The following is a 27,613-nucleotide window of genomic DNA, read 5'->3' as shown; positions in this document are numbered from 1 at the left end:
TTGTCTGAGAAGCCCTAAAAGACTGATAGAAAACAGTATAGCAGTGGAAAAAAAATTGCTTCCATAAATGGCTAGATATTGAAATGAGGGCGACCTTCTTCCTTTCTCCGTGTCAGATCTGTCAGTTCTTTCTAGTTGGTTAGCAGGAAAATCCGCAGTTGTACCTGCTGACTGGTTTTCAAACTGTGATCTTGTTACACTCCCTGGCTGAAGAGATCTGCAGCTCAGGGACTTTCAGGGGTGAAGGCACAGCACTGCTGTACTTAGTATCCCTTGACAGATTTTTATTACTGTTGATAGATTTCTATTACTGTTACCTACCTATGTACTTTTTGAGCCCATGTAAACTCTTAACACCTTCTGTATTCTTTGGCAAAACATTCACGGCTTTGCCACTTACCACATGAAGAGGTGCCTTCGGGTGTTTAGCTACACGTTCCCTAGTTCTGTTTGCTGTTGTTGATTTAATTCCTCTATACTTGCTGCTAACTCTTCTCCCTCTTCACTGCTTTTCCACCTCCTTCTCAACCAGCTCCAGTGCCATTCTCATGCCACCTTACTCTTCCCCTTTCCTACTCTTTCCCATTTTTTAAATAGCGTCAGTCAGCTCTTCTCTCCACCATGGTTCCCTTTGTCATCACTCTGTGACCTCCATCAGATCTTCTCTTGATAGTCTTCCTACCTCCATCAGATCTTCTCTTGATAGTCTTCCTCTCTTTGGCGCCCTCACCTTTGCCTTACGGTTTTTCCCTGTTCATTTTTGATTCCCACTTCCACACTGGCCTTTTGTACTTTTCAAGCTGCCACATTTCTTCGTGCCCTTCTATTCATATGCACATGTAGCCATGTCTCAGTTCTGCTCAGTAGACATCATCCATCCTGTTCTTCAGCAACTGCTCTCTGATTTCCCTCTTACACAGCTCCTCTTCTCCGAAAGCCCTGATGTTAATCAGCCTTCCTCTCACTTGTTGGTTGTTCACTTGGCCTTTCCATATCTCCTCCAGTTTTTAGGGGGTTTGCAGACGTGACCACCCTCTGTTCTCATGTCTGTCTTCTCTAGTAGTTCCTCCTTCATAATCTCAGGAATCTCATAGTCTTTGGTCTCCTATGACAATGTTTTGCACAGCTCTGTCTTTTGCTTTTTTACTCCTCTTGTCTGTGGAGAAATCCTGTGCATGAATACAAATTCATGTCTGTACTAATGAGTTTTATCTCAGTCTCTCTACTCCAGCTCTACCTTTCTGTCCAAATTAAAATCTTAGCTGTTGTTTCATGGATTAGGCAATTATCAAGAAAAAAGTTCAGCCTTCTTTGCTGTCTTATTTCACGGTCACAGTGAGTATCACCACTATCTCTCACTTTAGCCTATGCCTTAGTATTGCCATGGTCACTTTCTGCTGCTTATCTAAATCCTTCTTAATCCTCCTTTTGTCCGTTCATTTTCCAGATGACAAATTATGTGCTCTCTCTTTCCTAAAGAGAACCCTTCTGTAGCATCTCCCTATACTAACATTCCCCAGCCATATTGCACACATGATGTTACATTTTATCTCAATTCCCTGAGTAACACTAACTCTCAGCAGTTATTCTTAATTTGTTCACGGGTTTTTTTTTCATTGAAGTGGCTTTACATTATTTTAGACCTGAAAATTGTGTTTCTTTCAATTAGTTGGTCTAAAAGATCTTGCCTCATATAAATCTTTCTTGTTCTTCCTACTTGGCATTTCTAAGACATGCCTTTCCTATTTGTTCACGTAGGTAAAATTGTTATCAAGGGGTGTTACGATTTTCTGTCTTGACTTCGGCAGTGTCTTCTCCGCCTTCCTTTATGAATACCATTTTGCTCCATTAGTATATGTTCAAAATGCTGCTGCAAAGTTACCTCTCTTCATGTGTCTCCACAGGCCCCTAACTTTCAGCACCCTTCATGGCCTCTCATCTATCAATTGCTAACAAGAGCTTCGTTCTCTCTTGTTATTGCCTGCTTGCTTATTTTTCAAACACCATCTTGATATTTTTTTTTGGCCTCGGCTTTCCCTCACACTTAACAAGAGCTGCTGGTGGATGGCTGCCAGTCCACCTTAGAAGCTTTTTCAATTTCTTCATCCAGGATCCCCTTTGCAGCAATGCCTGTGGAAATACAAGAGGGCAGGCCTGCTGTGTTGTGCCCATTGCTCGTAATCTTCCCCAGGCAGCTTGCTTCCTTGTCCTTCTTCAGGCTGTATTTGTCTGTTCTCATGTCTTCTACTGAACCCTTAACACTCTTTGGGCCAGGAGTTGTCTTGTGCAAAATTTTGTAAAAAGGGATTCATGGCTTGGGAAGGTGGATTCGCCAACAACAATAAAAAAGAATAATAAATGACTCTGCAATTGTGCAGCATCAGTCAGGCGCTTTCTGATTTACTGGTTACTTGTTTGCACGTTTGAACAAATGTGAATCCATTGCTGCTGATCAATAGATCCTGAATGAAGGCAGACAAGGTCTTATTCTCACAGCAAGCAGTTGAGTCAGTACCGTGAGCAGCAGTGCTACTTCTGGGTTTCTTTTCCTCGCTTCCGCATGTAGAAGCACCAGTAACAGTTAAAATAACTTTCACTGCAAGGAATTAATTTGATTCATATTTTTCTCCCTGCAAATGTGCTATTTTACATACGTATTTTGTACAAGCATTTAGAGTATGTGACAAGCAGTACAGTGAAAACATGAAAGTCTTGTTATAGGACACACGCTTAATGCCAATGGTGCTGTTTCTCGTGTGCTGAATACAAATCAGTTGTTTCACGAAAAAGAGCAGAACTAACCAGTTTACAGAATTACGTGACTTAGGAGGTTTCCGTTCTGATTATTTCATGTCAGTGCTGCTGTTGATCTGTTCGTTCTTGAAAAATACACGTCACTAAGCAAAGAGTGGTCTTGGCTCCCAGCCTCCGCTGTGAGTAGTGGTGGCGGTGGGGGACCTCTGCTGCATCACAGCAGAGGATGCCGTTTCTTCAGGCTTATTCAAAAGTGCCAGAAAGCAATACGGAGAAAATTCTCTTGTGTAGGCACCGTCTCAGTGGACGTATGCTGAGGTTCCCTGGAGAACACTGATGTATTGAAATGTTTGAACACAGAGACTACTTTGGAGAATTACTTTCTGTATTTGAGCTGACAGTCATGACTGCTGTGAATGTAAAAGTGGAGAGAAAGAGGCAGTGTAAAGAGACAGTCCAAGGGTTATGTGTGGAGAATATAAGTTTAAAGTGACCTGCATTGTGGTTTTCTGTCTTTTTTTTGAGAGGACCTTAGACTTTTGGACATGTCTGTTGGCATGCTTAACTCTCCCAGACCTTTTTACTAATTTTTTTTTAATAAGGCACAGCAAATAAAAACCTTTTTTTTTTTTTTTTTTTCCTGTACTACTTGCTCACTTGCAAACAAAATGATACCTGACAACCTAGCATTAGAAAGATTTCAAAATGAAACTTGTTTAGGCTTTTCTGGTTTGAAGCCTGCCTTTGCAGTATTAAATGCTTTAAATCAGTTTTGTTTCAGACAGGGATTTAGTGTGCATGGTAGCATCTCTGTCTAGCTGCTGGCATGGCCGGCATGGGAAACTTTATACTTTGCCAGAGATGAAGCTACCACTCTATTAACTCAAATGCCAGAGACTTTGTTTATGGTACTAAAGATCCCAGGTTTGATCTTTTATGGCAAATAAAACAACTGTGTGCTCATGTCCATATTTCATTACACTGGAACTATTAGCTTGCACTCCTGTGAAATATGTATACAAACAATCTTTAAAATCGGGAATATATGCAGTAGGTTAAACTCTTCTGATTTTCAAATTTTATTATATTCCAGTGTATATTTTGCTTCTGGTGCTACCCATCTGTTAAGTTGTATTTTCATGTCTGTAACATGAATTATATTTAAGTTAACAGTATAGTTGTTTTATCCTGACCTTTCCCACCAGAATTACATTAGTCTGCCCTTTTGTTAAAATCACATTGATAACTGTGGCTAGTAACAACTTGAAAAATCTTGTCTTTACAAAAAGTATTTGTCATGGTTTAGCCCCAGCCAGCAACTCAGCACCACGCAGCCGCTTGCTCACTCCCCCTACCCCAATGGGATGGGGGAGAGAATCGGAGGAGTAAGAGTGAAAGAAACGGCTCCTGGGTTGAGATAAGAACAGTTTAATAATTGAAATAAAGTAAAATAGTAATGCTAATAGTAACAGTATAATAATGATAATAATAATGATATACAAAGCAAGTGATGCACAATGCAATTGCTCACCACCCGCCGACCGATATCCAGACAGTTCCCGAGCAGCAGTCGCTGCTCCCTGGCCAACCCCCTCCAGTTTCTATACTGAGCATGATGTCGTATGGTATGGAATAGCCCTTTGGTCAGCTTGGATCAACTATTCTGGCTGTGCCCCCTCCCAGTTTCTTGTGCACCTGGCAGAGCATGGGAAGCTGAAAAGTCCTTGACTGGCATAAGCAGTACTCAGCAACAACTAAAAACATCAGTGTGTTATTAACATTCTTCTCCTACTAAATCCAAAACACAGCACTATGCCTGCTGCTAGGAAGAAAATTAACTCTACCCCAGCCGAAACCAGGACAGTATTCCACATACATCTTACAAGAGCAAATAAAAAAATGAAAAGCATAAGGTCCAGTTGTGAGATGTACCCATTGTAATTCAAATGCAGATAAGAGCAAATACATTAAAAAAAAAAAGTCTTTGAGTAGATTTAGAATTTCTCAGCATTTCATTCTGAGGTAGATGAGTTTGTAAGTTTACCAAATTATATTACCTTTCTCTGTATGCATTCATTATGTTGCTCTTAATTCTCGTATGGACTCTTAAGTTCTTTGCTGAGCTCAAGCCTGCAGATAAAACATATACTTACTGCTATAAAAATGACAGAAGCTTTACTAATATAAAAAAGCCAGAAGTGAATGTGTGGAAATTTCTGTGATTTTTGTGTTTTCAGTAGTTCTGAACTGTGCTTGCGGCAGGAGCCATTTCCGGCACAAATTGCTTTGCTATAGTTACACAGCAGAGATTTGAATGTTGGTATATATGCATCAGTGTGTGCTAGTTTGGAACACAGGCTTACCCATTCACTGACCATAAAATGTGGGGCACGTAGGAATGCCGAGAAAGAAAATTAAGCATTTTCATGTACATTATTTGAGACCACTGGTAAAAACAAGATTCTGCTGGCTAAACTAAGATAACTGTATTATTTAAGATGTCAAATTGCTTAAAAAGAAATAAAGAGTGGCTGGATCAAATTGAACCTTGGTGTGACTGCTAGTGATTGGGAAGGACGAACGTTTTGAAGATTAAGCTGAGTTTTCTGTCCCTTCTACTGAAAACCAAGAATGATATTCTGTAAAGTGGTGTGAAAACCAAGAGCTATGGCTAGCTCCTACCAGAGCCTGAAGATCAGTTAGATCATCTTAGTGCAAAGACTATGTCTGTCTGACTAACCTGCAACCTTGGTTTCTCCAATTTTTGGTCACCAGCCTTTCTGGCCAGACCTATGGAGCTTGGCCGGTCCTTCTGAAATAGTGGACCCTGTTCATGTCCACATCATCTCCTTTCTGTGGTGTGTCTTGAATGCATCTGTGTACTTCAGACCAAGAGAACAGGAAGTCCTGCAACAACTGTGTTCTCTGCTGTTCCCACCCTTTTGTATATCCTACTTACCCATAAGAAGAAACAAGCCTAGGAGGAGTGGCAAAACCAACTGTGGAAAGGATGTGTATGTCACCTATTAGAATTAATGTTCAGTGTTGATGCAGGTGACAAAGGGTAGACAGCAACAGGAAGAAAGCTTGCATAACTTGGTCACAGTTCTTGAAGGTTAACCTTCAAAATGTGGTCGAAAGGTGGCCTTTCCCCTCTTAGCTTGCAAGATCCTTCCCCTTCGTGGAAATGATGCTTTCTGTGCTTGGATTTGAAGGCTATTGATGAGCGTTAGATGGTAGGGAGTATAGTTGTCCAATTTTGGCATGGTGTAGGCAGCTCTTTGTATGTCAGATCAGCACTTGGTTCACTTCCACTGGCTCCCAGTCAGTTTTCTGTGTCATTTAAGGCTTTGGTCTTGATCTTCAAAGCAACTGTTGGATCAGACACCCCAGCTACATCAAAGGCTGTGTTTCTATTTGTGAACTGCCAGAATAGCTATATTCCTTTGGGGCAGTGTAGATGATGAAATATCAGAGCAACCATGCATCAGCTGGGGACACAGTGTTGTGGGTTGGGGGTCAGGCTATGAAAAAAAAAAACAAACCTGTGAGGCGATCAGGTAAATCCAGACTAAGATGTTTTAAAGAAAATGCTACAAAACCTCTCTGTTTGTGAATGTGTTCCGTCATAAACATGATGCAGAAACAACTCTCATTTTTATCTGAAAAATAAATGTCAAAAAGAAGAAAATTAATTAAAATTTGGAACACTGTCATCCTGAAAGGGATTATATTTTAAAATATCCTTTTATATAAGCCACATTATGCTAAAGTTTTAAAAGTTGTAGGGTAACCTCCTAGCAGTATTTAAAGCTTACTTTTTCTTAGCATTAAAATCACAGACATCACTTACTGGGAGAGGCCATATTATTAGCAAAAGCTAAAGGGTGGTGTACCTCAAAAGGAACTGAATATTGTATAAGTAAGACTGTTGATGGACTCAGATCAAGTCTGATCAACTTCTGAACAAACCTTAAAGGTTTTGTTTTTAGCTGATCGTAAGTATTCCCCCGCTGTGCTTTATAAAATACTATGGACAGAATTGATAGTGCCAAACCAGTTCTTTCTTCCCCTTCAACCTGGTTGCTAGGAACTGATAAATTGTTTAAAGAGTTGAACATAAAAATTGCAACTCCAGACAATTTAATTGGATTTTAAAAAAACCCTATTAAATTAGATAAAAATTAAATACCATAATAAATATATATTCTGTAAATTAAATCTTGGAAAATACAATTTATTTTATGTATATGCAGTTTTTCATGGTATGTTTTTTCAGTTCTTCCTTTTTATCTCATGGTAATAGATAATTTTCACCTGAGTGCCTAATGCCTGGTAGAAATGAGACATCATTCTGCTCTTTTGAACATTTGAGTCCCTTGAGTGTCTGTTTTCTTAAAGTACATCAGTTTCTTCATTTTAAGCTTCTCTTAGCCCACCTAGCACATTTACCTGAGCTCCACCGGCCATTCAGCCTTCTTTACGAAGAAGTTGTCATTCTTCTTTAGGAAGTTGTCATTAACGTCTTGTAACAAAGACAACTAGAAGTTGAATTGGAGATATTCTGTGGAGAAGCAGGACAAAAGCTCTAGAGGGACCTGCCTTGTTTGCCGTCTGGTCTGTGTTTCCAAAACGACTACAGTAAGGTAGATCACAGAAGGTGATCAGTGTTGACTTGATACAGTGTGGAGGGTTGAAGGCAACGAGGTTTCCAAAACCTCCAGCACAGGAATTTTGCTGATTTTTTCTAAAATGTTGAGTTTGCATAAGGAGAATCTCCTTATGCCTCAGAGGGAGACAATGTGAACGCAGAAATGTTTTCATCTCAATGCCATATTCAAACTGAAAGTCTTCGTGTAAAGTTTCTGTGGAACTAGATTGCAAAATACATGGGCCAGCCTGTCTGGTATAAAAAAAAAAAAGAGAGAGCTTGTAACCCCTGAGCAGAATGAAAATAGGAAGGTGAGTGCCACTGAATCCTGTTCTCCTGATCAGCCTGATTATGTGTCTGAATGGATTTCCTTCCACAGCTGAACTTTGTAATAAATACAAGCTCCGAAGCATATTGTCGCTAACCTTAGACATAAACTGCAGGTGGGCAAAATCTGTTCCTCAGTTTATCTCTTCTTTGATAGCGATTGCCTTAGGAAGGATCTAATCCTGAGTCTGTAAATTGCATCCTATTTGTATCCGAAGGATTTTTACAAGTGTTATCTTGAGCTATGATTTGACTTTTTTTTCTCCAGCTCTTGTGAGTACTGTGAAGTTAAGTCACAAGATTTCTTCTTCCTGACTGGCTGATATAAATTTGAAGCAAGAGGGGAAAAATAATGAGTTTCTGTTGTTCAGCTGTGGATGATAAATGTTCATGTTCAAGTTCTTAACAATTTCAGGGTCTTATGAATATTTTAATGAATATGTAACAGGTGATACTCATAAGAAATATGACCTCATCATTCCTGATGATTTAGAGGCATCTTTGCCAATTATTTCTTTTGTTAGAGTAAGCATTACCTTGAACACATCTCTGCAGATTTTCTGCTGGAAAAAATGAATATGAATGTGTAACAAAAGCAAAGGTTTGATCTCTGTATGTGTAATTGTCTTATGTGTGCATAAATAAGTGACAAAACTTAGGAAACAATGCAATCTCAAAATTTTACTGAGATAACTGAGAATATGAATGAACAGCCCAAGTCTTAAAAGATGACTGCCAATGAATGTTAGTATTACAGAACTCTTTTGCATAGTGTCACACATACTTTGTTCCATACAACAGCTTTGTACTCTTTTTAAATTTTTTTTTAAATATATAATTGATATGCACCAGTTCTGTTCACATAGATGCAATGGGAGGAGTAAAATACTTAATGAGAGCAAATACTTAATGCTTAAAAGAAATTGAAATAAACTATAATTTAATGCAGAATGGTTTTTAAATGTGGAAATTCATTAAAAAGGTGACCTTCAAAATAGTTTTCTGTTGAGTTAGTAGTGCTCTGTAATATTGTACTAAAAGATGAGCTAGAAGATATTTTTTATAAGCAAAAAATACTTAAAAACCAAAACAAAACAAAACAACTTTATTGTGAAATAGCACCTGAAGTTCCTGGTAATCAACATGCTTTTCAATCAGTGGTTATGTTACCTTAGGCAGTGTACAACGCTGCTGAGTCTGATGATGCTTTTAGTGATTTTATACGCCTGGCTATACAATTACCTTTACTAGTATTTCAAAATAGTCAAGAACAAAATGTGTGTTTGGTATGTTTTTCTTCTGCATTCTGATTGCAAATCTGGCTTTTATCCCTTCTGCTTGCTTTCACTGCACTGCAGAAGTGTCACCGGACAAGCAATAAGGGACTCTTGCAATGATGACTAATCTTACCCTTCACCAGCTCATTTCCTTTCACTCACTCTATATGCAGATATAAAAGAGACCTTTGATATGGTTTTTGTTTTGTTCTGGGGTTTGTTATATTTATCTATTTTTATTGTGGTGAGGTGTGTGCACGTAAGGACAGCATTCTTTTAAAACCTGGAGATGGTGAAAAATCAGAACAATAATGAACTTTAAATATATTTAGTGATGTGAAGTTATTTGTAGAATGAAAGATCATTTGAATGAGTACTGTTTTGGAAACTCAGCTGTGTGCATGTTGGTTAGATACATAAACAAAAGGTAGTGATGTCTTCAATTATAGTTTCTTTGCATTTGGTTTTGCTTTTCAGCATAAATATGCATGGATCTAGGGTTCACATTGCTTAGAAATTCCTGCAGGCTTTTTGTTTGCATTTTTGTGCGCATGTACAATTGCATATGCCCTCCAGTCCATCTGCTGTCTTCATGTCTGTTAGCAAAAATTTACAAAAGTGGTGCCATCAGTTCAGGACTGCATGGAACAGAACCTGTATCTGCAAAAGCAGTCAGATTTGTTATATTGTGCAAGACTTAAGGAGCAGCATTTTCTGTGCCCTCTTTGTTAAGGAATTGGTGAGGCGTTCCCACACCCTGGGGAACTTTGCCAATTCCAGCAGCCTGTGCCAAGATGTGCTGCGGGGATGGAGGGAAGCTGAGCCCTAGAGAGGAAAGATGAGAGGGTCTGGGAAGAAGCTGGAAGAACATGCATCACTTGTTGAAACTGAAACTCCCTTACAGCAGTTAATTCAGCTTAAGTAGCATTTTGGTTTTTAGCTGCAAGGACATGTGGATGAGTTTTAAATCAGAGTATTTAATGAAATAACTTTACAGCAGTGATTAATGTGTCCACAAGCTCGTAACTCTTTGCCAGTGTGTTTCTGAGAGACAGTGAAGCTTCATATTATTTAAACACTTGCTCTCAGATGACTGTTGATTAGTTGCTGCTGAAATCTCTCTTAGATTTGGTAGATTGAAGATGACAATATTGGGAAGGTAGAATCTGAACGTAAATCCTTGTGCTTCCTTTTTGAATAATATTTCTTCAACCTTTAACAAACAGCCTTGGAGGAGACCACTGATGATGACAGAAGTGATTCCGTTTTCCTTGCCTGACTTGGTTGCTTGTCTTGTAACTCTCCATGCTTGTTTTGTAACTCTCCATTTGTCACCTGGCAGGTTGAAGAGGAAACAGTGGCCTTTCTTGCTCACAGTGGAAGTGAAGAAGAGTTTGATCCAAGTACGCTTCCAGACCCTGATAAATACAAAGATTCTGATGAAGAGCAGGATTCAGAAAGCAAAGACAGTTACAGGTACGTACACATCTTCCACGTTCATTCTGAAATGTTCATGTTTTTAGAAGCTGTTTTGTTCAGATGTTAGGAACTCATTTTACAGTCATCCTCTTGCTCCCAGGACTTAGTATTTAAGTTTGTTTGTGAGATACGTGCTGAACAGACATCTGGGCTAAAGGCTATTATTTTCTTTTGTGAAGCTGTATGAGAAAGATTTTTGAGTCAGTGTTGAAGGGATCTCAGTGAGACTGTTCCACATGCAAAAAAACTTGACTAATTCCCTGGAGGTTTTATGTGTTTCAGAAATACATTTCTTTACTGTCACATTACAGGTTCTGTTTAAAAGGAAAAACATTGAAGTCATTTGAGGATTTGGATGAGCCCTCTGTACCTGTGCTGTATTAAATAAATTTGTGCATGGTGAAACTTGATAAGTTTTATGATTCAGTGTAGCTCAGACTCTTCAACACTACAAATGGAGTCTGAGTTAGAAGTAAATATATAATAAAATTAACAATGTTAAACTTTTCTTCTTAATTTAAAAGTGTTTTTAATTACATAAACCAGAAGATTTTTTTTTCTTGTAGTTTAACAGAAAAGCACAGGGTGGGGATGAGGATCCATAGTTGATGGCAACATACTGCATTTCTTCAGCACATACTGCAGGAAGAGTGGGGGATACTGCGTGAAGTCCTGTGTGGTTTTTGTTGTTGGCTTCACCACAACAAGTTGTCCACTTGTATGTTTCTGACAAACAGCCTGTTGTGTAACAGATTCAGAAACATGATCTTGACACTTAAATGGGAGTATAGATCTTCATTTTGCTCTCTTCTAGATGTCTAGGTTCACAAATCTCTTGCTTTTCATGTCTGAATCAGCTAAATCCTAGTGGCTAGATTGTCCCTAGCCCTGTGTCACTGCACATTGTGGGAGCAATATGTAGGACTGCGTGTTGGGAGATGGATTTAAAGACTGGATAGCCCTAAGTTAACAGGCTGGTGACCATGTCCCTTGTAGCCCGTTCACCAGTGTGTTGGTCAATAGAACTGACAAGGATGGGGGAAATGCATTGCTTTTTCTGAGCAGTAGTAAGTTGCTCCTTCTTTGTGCAAGGAGGAGAAAGAGGGTAACTCTAAGCCAATTATAGTTACTTCTGGTTTTTCACTTCCCCAAGCTGATTCAGTATCTCCATTCCATGTAAAATGAATGAAAAAGCTGTGTAAAACACCAGTACAGCTTCCTAAAAACAAGCAGAAAATGAGACCCATCATTCTTAAACAAGATCTTCCAGTTCCTTCTGTATTTATGACCGCTTCACTCTGCCCATCAGCTTTTGGTGGGGAAGCAGCATAATTTGTTGAAAAAGTTCTCTTTTAATGAAGTTTAAGGTTAAGTATTTATTGGAGAGGGCTATATAAGAGGATTTGTAGGTTGTTTTTCACATGTTACTAGAGCTGAAATATATCTGTCCATATTTGATAAATGCATCCTCTGGTGGTATTGGTATATTGCTTGTAGTGGAACCAGGTTAATATGATGAAACTTTATTCTCGGCTTCCTGCAGGTAACATCAGTAATATGATTAATATTGTCTTTTTAATATATGAAATTCTGATGAAAAAACCTGGATATAAGGCAGTGATTTGAGCTAGAGGATCCTGTAAAACACTATTTTGTTGGAAGGGGCCATCTGTGTTTGGTCTAATACTAACTATGAGACAAGGACTGGAAGAAAAGTGTATTTAACAATTCTGCATTTACATAGGACATTAACAGAGGTGCCAAGAGAAGTATTTCAGGATACTAACACTTCTCCATCTGGGACCATAGCAGTGCTGGTTCTGTCATTTTGCCTTTGAGAGCAAATTCTGAGCTGGCTTCTGTAGTAATGCTTTGCTGCAAGTAACCAAGTAGAGAGGGAATCTTGATAATTGTTGGTGGTTTGTTTCTTGGAAGAGTAAAACCAAGAGTTTATTGAGAAAGTCTGAAGTAAAGCTTTGGTAAGTGGTTAGAGACTGAGCAACTCTTGTATTGTTTACTGGTGTGTGTGTTGTTGCTGAAGGACAGATTCCTGGAATCCATTAAGCTGATGGACACTGACCTGGTGGAAAGGAGTTACCAGCAACCAAGTATAGGAAACCTAGTGTCACAACACTGCCTATTAAATATTTAATTACCTCAGACATTTCCTAATTACTGCTAAATTGTTGCTTACTTCCTGTAGGAAAAAGGTGGCATTTTAGATTTTGCCGTGTTTCAACTTGTAGCCTTAGGTAGGCTTAGCTAGGCTTAGGTATCTGGACAATACAATGTTTTGTAGTATAACTACTTCATAAATATTTCAAAAAAGTTATGGGGTCAGTCAATTTAAAATTGGGAATTTTGTCTAGTTTACTTTCAGTATCATTAAGTAACCATTTATCTAGGGGACATCACTTCTGTCTTTTTATGTATTCATACATCACTTTTTGTATTGACCCTTTCCCCAAAGATGTCAGCTAGACTCAAGATTAGCTAAGCTTTAAGAATAGAAGTTGACAAAGATGGTGTCCTGGTTTCGGCTGGGATAGAGTTAATTTTCTTCCTAGCAGCAGGCATAGTGCTGTGTTTTGGATTTAGTAGGAGAAGAATGTTGATAACATGCTGATGTTTTTAGTTGTTGCTGAGTACTGCTTATGCTAGTCAAGGACTTTTTCAGTTTCCCATGCTCTGCCAGGCGCACAAGAAACTGGGAGGGGGCACAGCCAGAATAGTTGATGCAAACTGACCAAAGGGCTATTCCATACCATATGACATCATGCTCAGTATATAAACTGGGGGGGGTTGGCCGGGGAGCAGCGATCGCTGCTCGGGAACTGTCTGGGTATCGGTCGGCGGGTGGTGAGCAATTGCATTGTGCATCACTTGCTTCGTGTATCATTATTATTATTACCATTATTATACTGTTACTATTAGCATTACTATTTTACTTTATTTCAATTATTAAACTGTTCTTATCTCAACCCAGGAGTGTTTCTCACTCTTACTCCTCCGATTCTCTCCCCCATCCCATCGGGGTAGGGGGAGTGAGCGAGCGGCTGCGTGGTACTGAGTTGCTGGCTGGGGCTAAACCACGACAGTCCTTTTTGGCGCCCAACGTGGGGCGCGAAGGGTTTGAGATAACAACAGATTAACCAGAGTGTATTAAGGAGTCTGTTAACAGTTGCCGGTCACGATATTAGTTCTTCTGATCTGCACCATGTTCTTTTTTTTGCAGCACGCGTTAAAGCTTGCTGTCAGTTTGTGCAGTGTGCTATGCTCTGCAGTGATTCATGATCTTTTGCTTGGGAGGCTCCTTATCAAAACCCTGACCTTGAGCATTCTTTGGTATTTGGGTTTCATACAGAAGTCACTACTGTACTTCGGGTACTACCTCATAGAGAGAGTTAGCAATTATACTTCTTACTCTGAGAGGCTTGTTGTGGAGGAAATACAGAATGGCACCTTTGCTGCTTTCTTCTATGATGTTTCCTCCTTCATTACAACAACTTTCCTGTATCTTGAACACCCCTGGGCAGTTAAGATACTTCTATTGATAATTCTTGGGAATGTTGTTTCCGTTTTGATAAAGGTCAGTAAGCAGTTTAAAAATACCATCCAGAGATCTACCCCAAGGCTGGATAGTTATGAGTGGCAGGGTGTGTGGGAACGTATGCGCAAGTACCTAGGGCAGTGGGGACCTCCAGTGTTTTGGAACTTCACCCCTGAACAAGTGCAGAATCCTGAAGAATTAGTAAAGTATTTGGAAGAAGTATGTTGTCACCCTGGTAGCTCCAGAGAGACACAAATCATTGCAACATGCTGGGGACTGGCCCATGCCTATCGAGCCGTGGTCAACGCTAATCAGTACCCTCAAAAGAAAGAGAAGGTCTCTGGACCTGATGACAAAACAACAAGCACTGTGGCTACTCAAACCCCCACTACAGGCCCTGCGGCTACTCCAACCCCCACTACAGGCCTTGCAGCTACTCAAACCCCTGCCCCAGGCACTGTGGCTACTCCAGCCACAGCCATGAGCACTGCGGCTACTCAAACCCCAGTGACAGACACTGCGGCTAAACCAGAGAACCAACCTGCGCCGGTATCTGTTGCCCCTATACAGAAGAAAAAATACACGAGGAAATCAGTTCGTTTAGTAAGGGATGAAGATGAACCAGGGCCATCACGAGAACCAGAGGAGGAAGAACCCATAAATGAGATGGTGACCACCCGATCCCTATCCCTGAGTGAGCTGCGAGATATGCGAAAAGATTTTGGTCGTCATCCAGGCGAGCACATCATCACCTGGCTGCTCCGATGCTGGGATAACGGGGCCAGTAGCCTGGATTTAGAGGGTAGGGAAGCCAAGCAGCTGGGATCCCTTTCCAGGGAAGGGGGCATTGACAAAGCAATTGGAAAAGGGGCAAAACCGCTCAGCCTCTGGAGGCGACTCCTGTCAAGCGTGAAGGAAAGGTATCCCTTCAAGGAGGATGTTTTATACCGCCCAAGCAAATGGACCACCGTAGAGAAAGGTATCCAGTACCTGAGGGAATTAGGCGTGCTGGAGGTGATTTATAGTGACCTGAATGATGAGCGGTTAACCAAAGACCCAGATGAAGTCAGGTGCACACAATCCATGTGGTGGAAGGTGGTACGGAGCGCACCAGCATCGTATTCCAACTCGTTGGCAATACTAGCCTGGAAAGACGACGAGGCACCAACGGTGGATGAAGTGGCTAGACAACTCCGGGACTACGAAGAAAAGCTCTCTTCCTCCCTACAGGCCTGTGTCTCAGCTGTGGAAAAACTGTGCCAAGAGTTCCAACAACTCAGAAAAGATCTGTCCTACTCCCCACCTGCACGGACCAGTGTCTCAGCCATTAGGAGTCAACGTCCCTATGCTCAAGAGAGAGGATATAGAGGATACACACCACGGGGCACCCTGTGGTTTTGCCTGCGTGATTATGGAGAGGACATGAGAAAGTGGGATGGAAAACCCACCTCAACCTTAGAGGCACGGGTGCGTGAGTTGCAAGGAAAAACTATTAGAAAAGGCGGTTCTCCCAGGAAAATTGCAGCTCCAGTTTCCAGTGAGCAGTTCCCGAGACAGAGTAAGAGGGCTAATTTTACTTCCGACCTTGATCAGGGGACTTTTGATTCACATTTACAGGAAGTGAACAGCGAATACTGTGACCAGTGTTAGAGGGGCCCTGCCTCCAGCCAGGTGGAGGAAAGGGACAACCGGGTTTACTGGACTGTGTGGATTCGATGGCCTGGAACGTCAGACCCACAGGAGTATAAGGCTCTAGTGGACACTGGTGCACAGTGCACGCTAATGCCATCAAACTATAGAGGGGCAGAACCCATTTGTATTTCTGGAGTGACAGGGGGATCCCAACAGCTAACTGTACTGGAAGCTGAAGTGAGCCTAACTGGGAATGAGTGGCAAAAGCACCCCATTGTGACTGGCCCAGACGCTCCGTGCATCCTTGGCATAGACTACCTCAGGAGAGGGTATTTCAAGGACCCAAAAGGGTACCGGTGGGCTTTTGGTATAGCTGCTTTGGAGACAGAGGAAATTAAACAGTTGTCCACCTTGCCCGGTCTCTCAGAGGACCCTTCGATTGTAGGGTTGCTGAAGGTTGAGGAACAACAGGTGCCGATCGCTACCACAACTGTGCACAGGCGGCAATATCGCACCAACCGAGACTCCCTGATTCCCATCCATAACCTGATTCGTCGACTGGAGAGCCAGGGAGTGATCAGCAAGACTCGCTCACCCTTTAACAGTCCCATATGGCCAGTGCGAAAGTCTAATGGGGAGTGGAGACTAACAGTGGACTATCGTGGCCTGAACGAAGTTACACCGCTGCTGAGTGCTGCCGTGCCAGACATGCTAGAACTTCAATATGAACTGGAGTCAAAGGCGGCCAAGTGGTATGCCACAATTGATATTGCTAATGCATTTTTCTCCATCCCTTTGGCAGCAGAGTGCAGACCCCAGTTTGCTTTTACCTGGAGGGGTGTTCAGTACACCTGGAACCGACTGCCCCAGGGGTGGAAGCACAGCCCCACCATTTGCCATGGACTGATCCAGACAGCACTGGAACAGGGTGAAGCTCCAGAACATCTGCAGTACATTGATGACATCATTGTGTGGGGCAACACAGCAGAAGACGTTTTTGAGAAGGGAAAGAAAATAGTCCAAATCCTTCTGAAGGCTGGTTTTGCCATAAAACAGAGTAAGGTCAAGGGACCTGCACAAGAGATCCAATTTTTAGGAATAAAATGGCAAGATGGGCGTCGTCAGATCCCAATGGATGTGATCAACAAAATAACAGCTATGTCCCCACCAACTAGCAAAAAGGAAACACAAGCTTTCTTAGGCGTTGTGGGTTTTTGGAGAATGCATATTCCAAATTACAGCCAGATCGTAAGCCCTCTCTATCAAGTGACCCGGAAGAAGAATGAATTCAAATGGGGCCCTGAGCAACAACAAGCCTTTGAACAAATTAAACGTGAGATAGTTCATGCAGTAGCCCTTGGGCCAGTCCGTGCAGGGCAGGATATTAAAAATGTGCTCTACACTGCAGCCGGGGAGAATGGCCCTACCTGGAGCCTCTGGCAGAAAGCACCAGGGGAGACTCGAGGTCGACCCCTAGGGTTTTGGAGTCGGGGATACAGAGGATCCGAAGCCCGCTATACTCCAACTGAGAAGGAGATACTGGCAGCATATGAAGGGGTTCGAGCTGCTTCAGAAGTGGTTGGTACTGAAGCACAGCTCCTGCTGGCACCCCGACTGCCGGTGTTGGGCTGGATGTTCAAAGGGAGGGTCCCCTCTACACATCATGCAACTGATGCTACATGGAGTAAGTGGGTTGCATTGATCACACAACGGGCTCGAATAGGAAACCCCAGTCGCCCAGGAATCTTGGAAGTGATCATGGACTGGCCAGAAGGAAAAAACATTAGAATATCACCAGAGGAGGAGGTGACACGTGCTGAAGAGGCCCCACTGTATAATAAATTGCCAGAAAATGAAAAGCAATATGCCCTGTTCACTGATGGGTCCTGTCGTCTCGTGGGAAAGCATCGGAGGTGGAAAGCTGCTGTATGGAGTCCTATACGACAAGTCGCAGAAACTGCTGAAGGAGAAGGGGAGTCGAGTCAGTTTGCAGAGGTGAAAGCCATCCAGCTGGCTTTAGATATTGCTGAAAGAGAAAAGTGGCCAGTCCTTTATCTCTATACTGACTCATGGATGGTGGCAAATGCCCTGTGGGGGTGGCTGCAGCAATGGAAGCAGAGCAACTGGCAGCGCAGAGGCAAACCAATCTGGGCTGCCGCATTGTGGCAAGATACTGCTGCCCGGGTAGAGAACCTGGTTGTAAAAGTTCGTCATGTAGATGCTCATGTACCTAAGAGTCGGGCCACTGAAGAACATCAAAACAACCAGCAAGTAGATCAGGCTGCTAAGATTGAAGTGGCTCAGGTGGATTTGGACTGGCAACATAAGGGTGAATTATTTATAGCTCGGTGGGCCCATGACGCCTCAGGCCATCAAGGAAGGGATGCAACGTATAAATGGGCTCGTGATCGAGGGGTGGACTTAACTATGGACAGTATTGCACAGGTTATTCATGAGTGTGAAACATGCGCTGCAATCAAGCAAGCCAAGCAGTTCAAGCCCCTTGGGTATAGTGAACGATGGCTGAAATATAAATATGGGGAGGCCTGGCAGATTGATTACATCACGCTCCCACAGACCCGCCAAGGCAAGCACTATGTGCTCACCATGGTGGAAGCAACCACTGGGTGGTTGGAAACATATCCCGTGCCCCATGCCACCGCCCGGAACACCATCCTGGGCCTTGAAAAGCAAGTCCTATGGCGACATGGCACCCCAGAAAGAATTGAGTCAGACAACGGGACTCATTTCCGAAACAAACTCATAGACACCTGGGCCAAAGAGCACGGCATTGAGTGGGTATATCACATCCCTTACCATGCACCAGCCTCCGGGAAGATTGAGCGATACAATGGATTGTTAAAGACTACCCTGAGAGCAATGGGTGGTGGGACGTTTAAACATTGGGATACGCATTTAGCAAAAGCCACCTGGTTAGTCAACACCAGGGGATCTGCCAATCGAGCTGGCCCTGCCCAATCAAAACTTTTACGTACTGTAGAAGGAGATAAAGTTCCTGTAGTGCACATGAAAAATATGCTGGGGAAGACAGTCTGGGTTACTTCCCCCTCTGGCAAAGGCAAACCCATTCGTGGGATTGCTTTTTCTCAAGGACCTGGGTGCACTTGGTGGGTGATGCGAAAGGATGGGGAAGCCCAATGTGTACCTCAAGGGAATTTGATTTTGGGTGAAAATAGCCAATGAACTGAATTGTATAATATTAATTGCTTTATAATACTGTATGTTATCTCTTAACTATATGTTATCTCTTAACTGCATGTTAATATAATAATATAGTAGGTTAATATTAAGTATATAATACTATATATTATGATTGCTATATGCCGCATCAATGGTATTGCAGTAAGAATTGCCCAGCTTAATGAAAATGAACTTTGATGAAACCATGTTGGAATGAGAACTGACTTCAGCATGCAACAGTCCAACACTGCACACCACCTCTCCTGCTCTGAAAGACTGTGATAACAGATGGAACCCAAAGTCATGGGCTAAATGAACTCAATGGACATTTTAGAGGGATGGGCCATAGACGAAGGGAATGATATCTGTGTGTATATCAAGATAGGGAAAGCGGTGGTGATTAATTGGAACACATTGGAAAGGGGAGGGCCTGTGCATGACGTAGATGGTATAGAATAAGGGGTGGATACTGTCCTGGTTTCGGCTGGGATAGAGTTAATTTTCTTCCTAGCAGCAGGCATAGTGCTGTGTTTTGGATTTAGTAGGAGAAGAATGTTGATAACACACTGATGTTTTTAGTTGTTGCTGAGTACTGCTTATGCTAGTCAAGGACTTTTTCAGTTTCCCATGCTCTGCCAGGCGCACAAGAAACTGGGAGGGGGCACAGCCAGAATAGTTGATGCAAACTGACCAAAGGGCTATTCCATACCATATGACGTCATGCTCAGTATATAAACTGGGGGGGGTTGGCCGGGGAGCAGCGATCGCTGCTCGGGAACTGTCTGGGTATCGGTCGGCGGGTGGTGAGCAATTGCATTGTGCATCACTTGCTTCGTGTATCATTATTATTATTACCATTATTATACTGTTACTATTAGCATTACTATTTTACTTTATTTCAATTATTAAACTGTTCTTATCTCAACCCAGGAGTGTTTCTCACTCTTACTCCTCCGATTCTCTCCCCCATCCCATCGGGGTAGGGGGAGTGAGCGAGCGGCTGCGTGGTACTGAGTTGCTGGCTGGGGCTAAACCACGACAGATGGGCAGTGGTAATCAGTGCAGATTTTTTTGGAATCTGTGGCTGAACTGGCCCCCTGGAGTCATAGAGTCTGCTCTCAAGGAGAGCTAAGACTCAAAGAAGGTCTAGGGCCTTGGTCGTTTCCCCTTCCTATGAAGTAGGTTGGAAAAGAAAGAACATATAAAAAAGGAGAACAGGAATTCAGTAATAATTTCTGATGAAGTATTTTCCTCAGCAAATCTCACAACACTTTACAAAGGAGGTCAGTGTGATTTTTGGTAGGCAGGAATGTTGAGTCATGTAGTAACTTGTCCTAAGATCATGGCGGTGATGCAGGTCTGGGAATAAAATTCAGACACCCAGAGGGCCCACTGAGTGCTCCATTCGCTAGACAGATAACATTGCTTTTGAAACTACAACTAATCACATGTGGTAACTGATTTTTTTAAAATCTTTTTCTTGTTTTCAGTATGCCAGGTTTACACATGTAAATTTAATACCATGTAGACACAGTTTAATCCTTTTTCGTTTTCCATTTTATTGGACTTGTCCTTACTTGAGTTACTTTTTCAGGGAATATTTTCTTGGAAGTGTTATGTCTACAGTATTTTGGTTATCCTAAGGAGATTAGTCTTGAATGTAATTTGGGATGGAGAGAGTAACTTTGAGCATAAAAAATACTCTATGATTCAACTGGAGCTGAGATATGGGGTTTTTTCTGCCATGTATTAAGGCTTGTCAGGTTTTAATTTACTAAATGTGCTTTAAATATGTTGTTTGGACTATGTTTGGATGTGACTTTAGAACAAAGTGCAACGTTAGAACATTTTCCATGGTACACTGCTATCTACATTGTATCCTTCTATCTGAAATACAACTTAAAATCTAGGAGGGTTTCACCAATTAAATTTTCTTTTTTTAAATAATGAATTTTGCCTTGAGCCTGGCAAAGGATCATTTATTTGGAAGGTTGGTTTTTATTTGGTCTTTGGAACTTAGTCATGTGTGGAAGCTAATTTATCTAAAAATTGTATTTCAGATTTTGAATAGGAGACTCCAAGGCTCATCAAATAAAACATATTTTATATTATAATTTCTTTAAGATGACATATGGATTTAAGATCTTCTATATGTTTGAAACTGTAGTTGATGGCCATTTAAAATCTCAACATTATTTGGTTCTTTAAAAGGTGGTCTTGCAAAGAAACTGTTAAAACATAAATTTTGTTATGATTTTCAAATGCAATATTGGCATATTCTTGCCATGCAAACCCTGCTGACTTAGCTTTTTTTGGCATTCATTTTATGACTACAAAGTTGCAATTTTGTTTTGCTTCCTTAAGTAAAATGTTTGTGTAAATCCGTCACGTCCATTTAATGCTCTGGGGTTTATAATCTGGCTGGGTCACTTTTTTGGTATCAGTTTGGGGGTTTAAGCTTTCCCTGGCTAGGAGCAAGACATTCTTGGGGTAACAAACATGTCTCAAGAACTTTTGGTTGACTTCCTAATAATAGGAAAGGTCCTTAACTTCCTCCAAGGGGATTTTTAAAGGGTTTTGTTCGTTTTTCCATCTTTACACAATTGGACTGAATACTTTCCTGCTTTTCAGTCTTGTCTGTGTTTGCTGGAGGACTAGGACAATGGGTAGTAGATGTTTTCAGCCTTTGTTAAGAAGGCAAGAGGACTGAAATTTGGAAAGCAAGTCAAATTGCTTCAGTTCTTCTCCGGCATTTAGGCTGAATGGGAGTTAGCAAGGACCCAAAGAGCAGTTTCAAACAGCCTAGCTAGACCTGACATTCAGAGCTTTCCAGAAGAGGCCACATCAGTTTAGGCACTGCTCCAATGGCAGAAGTACTACAGATGAACCTGCAACATCAAAGACCGCAATTTTGAGTTTATTATCAGCAGCGATTTCCAGAAGCAGATAGCAGAGACACCACTATTACATTATAGCCGGGGACAGGCTGGGAGTGGGTTTGTCAGTCATTGCTAAGGATAGTAATTAAATTGCAGTGAGTGGTGAGAACAGCCAGGGCAGGTATGCAAAAGGAATAGGAGAGTGAAACACTGTGGGATCCTTATGAGGGCAAGAGCAGTGGGCAACGATGTGCTGATAGATAGATTTGGAAGATGACAGGGTCCAGAACAAAATTACATTTCTAGGAGTGCCTGAAAGGAGTATGTCAAAATTAAGAGCGATTGATGGCTCCCATGTGCAGCGCAGCATGTGGCAATTAATTCTGGGCTGGCTTGGGCCTGCTTAGGGAACATCAGTCACATCTTTACAGGCTAAATTAATTTGGCCAGGGTGTGGGCTTAAGTACTGGCACATGGTTGTTAGTATTGCCCACAGCTGCTGTGACTTTGGATGGTGCCAACAAGAGCTCTTCTGGGCAACATCTCAGCATATTTTGGTGTGGAAGGACAGACCAAGGACTGTTTCCAGTAGGCAGTGTTGATGAAACCACATTTCTTTTAGGTGTGTGTGACTGAAAAATGTAGTGGTCTGTTCTGTAGCTCTGAGGTCAGCTTTGAGGCTCAGTGTAGGCATGTCTGGAGACTTGTGAGGTGCTCTGAGCACCCCTTAGGAGGCTTTTGTGAAAGCAGAAGCACAACTGAAAGAGGAAGGTGCAGTGCAGGAAATTGTTAGGGCTGGAAAAAGAGAAAATTGAGAAGAGCAAGAGAATTTGAATGAGCAATAAGCATATGGGTAAAGGAAAATGGTAGCTGAAGAAGCTGGTGGTGAGCATAAGGCCATGGAGAAGTGGTATTGATTTTGCATGAGGGAAGAAGGGGGTGAAGGGGATGTATGCATGAAAGGAGGAGGGAGGATGATGGTGATCTGGTGGGTCAAGAAGAATAAATATGAGAAGAGACAAGAAATCTTGCTCCCAGTGGGAAGGAGGTGCTTCTGTTACATCAACACTTATGTCTCATGCACCTCTCTTAAGAGTTGTCACTGGATTGTATGATAAGTTGCTCTTGGGGCTGAGAAATATTGACCTAATAATTTTAACAAAAACAAATGAGCTGAGAGTAGCACACGGTGAAATTAGGCTTTGAGACTAAAGAATACAACTCTATTCTGTTTTATAGTTCCAAAATTCAGAGATTTTGCTCAAAGTGTTGGATTAAAATAGAAGTATGTTGGGCTACACTAGCTGCTACTTGCTTTAAGGGAGAAAATGCTTCTAAAAGGGATCATTCAAAGCAAGTATGTGAGACCTGGGGTATCTTCCTTCAACAGTCTTTAAAAATAGGACATCTGTCCATGGTTTTAAGATGTCAAAAACATTGTTAATCTTTTCTCTCCCTCCCCCCCGCCCCTGTATTTTTTTAAATTGGGGGAGCTGTACAAATCATGAGTTAAATTTGCCTTTGAATAAAATTCCCTTCCAGCCATACCTCTCCAAGCAGAGTAATTAATGACTCCAAGCATGTAATATGAGATTAATTTTTGTATATCTAGCAACATTCATCCTATTTGGTTTAAGGCTATCGATGTAAATTGTTAATGAGGTGAAAAATTTAAGTGTATCGAATAGGGTGGAAGAAAAGCAGCTGGTTTTATTAAATATTCATTTTGCAGTCAAACTGAGTTTCTGATATTTCTAATCCCCCAACCTCTTTAAATAAAAATGTTGAGGAAGAACAAAGTTACAATTGACGTTATCGTTACCTTCTTCAAATCTTTAATAGGTGCCACTGATTGCATTAGCTCTTAGATCAGCATGGAAAAGATCTTGGACATAAGAGGAAAGAAGAAAGAAATATCTTTATGGCCAGTGACTAGCTGACGGGTGTGCAAGTCAGCAGTCAGTGCTGCTTGGTTGTGTACCTTGCTTTATTTCTGAAAATTATGGGCAAACTGCAGTTTCTTACACCTTCTTCTTATACCAGGATGCTGATGTTGACCTGCTAAGTTTTATGTGACTCTTGATGCAGTTGACATTACATTGTCTTTTGAGATGATTCATCTGGAAATCATGGTGCTCCCTCTATTACTCAGGCCATATCAGTGACTTTGTGAAGGCCAGAACTTAATGCTGTGGTGGACAGAAATGCACTTTAAGGCAGACATTGTAAAAGGTCTCTGTTTAAGGGCTTGATCATGCTGTTTAGCTGCAAAACTGGACATTGAGACATTGGGTTGCTGTTGGTAGAGATGTGATATTCTTATGCCATGAAAGTCTTTATAATAGTTATGCTCTAGCTCACTATATGAAATGGACCTGATGGTACAATTTCCTAGTGAAATTTGGTAACCTATGCTCTGCAGGTTAGACTAGATCCTTCCTGTGGTTCCTGTAACCTTGTCATCTACAGAAATTACCTTTAAAAAAAAAAAAAAGAAAAAAAAATGTAGCATGTAATCAGTAAGTGTCTACATAAACAAAGGAGAAATGGGATGAGTATTTATTGAAATTCTGTAGTTCAGAAATTAATTATCAACAATTGGAGGATGGTAGTGGTCACACAAAAGAAAAGGAGAGGAACAGATTTGAGGAATGTTGGTGTCAGGTGAAGCTGAGGAGTGAACGAATGCGAGGGTTAGGTAGGTCATTAGCAGCACCTCCAAAGGCAGCAGCACATTTCAGAGAAGGTTAAGCCTCTGACAGAGGGGCATACAGCAAATCAGAATGGTTTGATTGCAGCCACAGTCACCTCCAACTGGAGCAGCTTCAACCCAGAGCAGTAATATTTGATCCATATGAGAATCAACCTCTGTATGATTTCAGTTTTCAGACTGGTATATAAAGATAAGCTAATATTGCTTAGCCCAAATACACTGAACGGAAACCCCTGTGGTCCAGGGCTGGGTCAGGTAGTGCTGCTTTACGGTCAGCAATGTCTGCGACAGGAATGGGGAAGAAAAGTGCTGTTAACAGCTTCAGACATTCAATTTGAGTCCACTGCCACTTGTCCAATAGAGCCTTTAGAAAGTAAAGGTGACCTCAGAGCAGAAGTGGGATGTTGATGGATGGTTTGAGTGCCTTTTCTCATCAAATCTCCTGTCTACTTCCCATGCAATAATAAGAAATATTAAGCATACTGTCTTCCTGCTCTGGTTTCCATTTAAATACTTTTTTTTCTTGTCCCAGATTATGGTACTTCAGCTCCAAGACAGACTTGTCTTTTGCTTTTAGTGCTATTACACTGGTATTTCATTACAAGTAGATTATTCATCCCTTTCCCTGCAATTGTTTTTTATAAATCTAGTTTTAGAGCTGTTTTGATTTACATCAGTGGAATGGCCAGTAAGGGAAATAACACAACACGATATATTTTCATTACCATTTCTATGTGCTGTAGCATTCTGACAGCAAGTAAGAAAGAAGCTGCACTGGGCTTTATGGAAGGGACTGCAGTAATTAATCTTCATTAGGATTGCTGCCATGGCCTTGTGAATTAAAATTTATTACACGGAAAAAGGTTTGTGGCACAGCATGTTTGATTAGTAAAATGCCAATATTTATGGGATAAATTATTCCTAACTTTTCTGAACTGTATTTTATTAGCAGATTCATTCATTATTCCTGTACATTTCTTTGGGAAAGAGCTCGCGTGTGCTATATTGCAGCCTGGAAACTTGACTCACGGCCTGCAATTCAGTGGCAAGGGCGGTTTGTTTCCAGAGCAGTGCTGGTAAACCTAGGCTCCAAAGCAAGCTCTGATAAATGTTAACTGAAGCAGAGCCTGTCTTGAGATCTCACAGTACCACGTTGTTTAAACAGCAGCAACTTGGCTGTGTGGCTGCACATTTCAACTGGCTGACTCTCAAGCACTTAAAATCTAAACCTTACAGCTTGTCAAGATATACCTTGAAGCCCAGAAGCGAGTTAAATACTAACAATTAAAACCTTTCTATTTTTTCCTGATATCACCCCAAACACACTTGTGAGATTATTTTTTAGTAGTTAAATTAAAAGAGTTTCTTGGTGTATAGCTATCAGGGTCATAGTTAGATCCCGTTTCCCAGATGCCATTCATATATGCTAGCATTTATTTAAGGGACAGGATTCATAAACCATGTTTTAGTGTTTGAGTAATAAACGTTACCTATCAAATGATAGTACCTTCCTTTGTTGTTACAGCTGTGCAAATGGTGACCACAGAAATTACTGTGCCTGTTGATGTCGGCTGTTAGAACCTTCTTGCCTGTGTAAACACAGCCCGTCCCAGTAAATCCTTCCATCAGGCAGCTTCAGACTGCGCAGGTCATTCAGGCGGCTGAAAAGCTAAATTGCACCAGATGGTAAAAGGAAGGAATTGTAATCCAGCTGCACATGCCGCTTTCTAAGTGTTATAAATAGAAGATGAAGAGATGTACTGGCTTTGGCTTGGATCTGAATTGTGGGGTTGCTTTCTAACTGTGGTGTTCTGTTAGAAAATAGTTCACTTTAGAATAACTTTATTTTGTTTCGGCTATTTGTGGACACCAGCTGGTAGTGCCTCAGTTTGTGTGTTTGTGAGGAATAAGGGGCCATTTATGTCCATGGGAAGTGACCAACAATAAAAAGATTGGCTCTGCAGGGTGGGCTGACAGGCCTTTGGTCCATGGAGACTGAGGAGGAATTAATTTGACAACAAGTGCAGAAGTCCTCCCCGTATAGCTGCCCTTTTACATGCGTACCTGGGAATTACATCTATTACATCTCCTCCAAAGAGCTTTCTGTCCAAACAGTTTAGGAGAAGCACCCAGATGGCGTATGGGATAACCCTTGGCATCATGATGCCAGAAATCTCTCCTGGTGATTTTCCAGCTTCCTTCTAAAATTGCCACTTTCACCCTTTGTAAAAACTACATCCCTGACTATTCCTCCAGAGTAGTACAGCCCCTCTTCACACCACCCAAACCACTGCTGGTAGAAATCCATCTTGCAGGAACAGGGTTGGGGGTTGGACTAGCTGATCTTCAGAGGTCCCTTCCAACCCAAACCATTGTATGGACGGGCACTGTCTGTCATGTCTTCGCATCTCAAAATTACAAACATCTTATTCGCGCATTCCACATGACTGTCTGCTTTCCTTCCTAAGTTTCCTTTATCAAATACTGTTCTGCTTCTACTTTTTGGGCATCATGAAAACACATGCCTTTAGCTCTTTTCATTGCTTGGTGGCTTTGCTGCTGCTTCCTGTGTTATACATTCCTCCGTATTCACCTCTCCAGCTTACAGCCCAGTAGGGGTCAAGTTAGTGTGAAAATACGCCTCCTAACATGTAGATACATGTTTAGTATGCACTACTAATCAAACACCATGATCCCTCAGTAATAATAAGAAACAGCTTGACTCAGCATAATCTTTCCACAAAGCTTATGATGGAAATTAATCATAGTTGTGTTGATGTGCTTTTGTTCGTGGAAAAAATTAGAAATCTCACAGTTCCTTGTGAGTGTGTTTTATATTTAAATGTTATACCTTGCAGACATCTAGGCCTGTGGGCCTCTGAAACTCCAAAAATGAATATAATTTTTGGTATTTAAAAGTCTGCTTTTTCATAACTTGTGAGATTTCTGCATTGTTTTAATTGCTAAGATGTTTTCAACTAATGTCCTAGATGAAGCATTAGTCAGTTATGAATGCAAACTGGGCTTAACAGTCCATTCAAATGCTGGAAATAATTGGCTCTTTTGCAAACTTAACGAGGTTTCAGCCTTACGCTTTTAAAGTGAACCCCTGTACTGTGTCCTGATCAAAACGAACACCATGATACTCTA

General features: G+C 41.4%; 1 protein-coding gene across 1 annotated transcript in view; it reads left to right on the top strand.

Annotated features, from left to right (window-relative positions):
- Nucleotides 1-27,613, top strand: part of DDX10 (DEAD-box helicase 10) — a 199,064-nt gene that overhangs the window by 169,013 nt on the left and 2,438 nt on the right. Inside the window, exon 17 of the mRNA XM_075713234.1 lies at nt 10,352-10,485. Within this exon, the coding sequence (XP_075569349.1) occupies nt 10,352-10,485 (134 nt within the window). The remainder of the gene's footprint in view (nt 1-10,351; nt 10,486-27,613) is intronic.

Source organism: Pelecanus crispus, chromosome 1, assembly GCF_030463565.1.
Source record: "Pelecanus crispus isolate bPelCri1 chromosome 1, bPelCri1.pri, whole genome shotgun sequence".
Lineage (NCBI taxonomy): Eukaryota > Metazoa > Chordata > Aves > Pelecaniformes > Pelecanidae > Pelecanus > Pelecanus crispus.
Note: the sequence above shows the minus strand (reverse complement) of the source record. Positions and strands in the feature narration are given on the sequence as shown.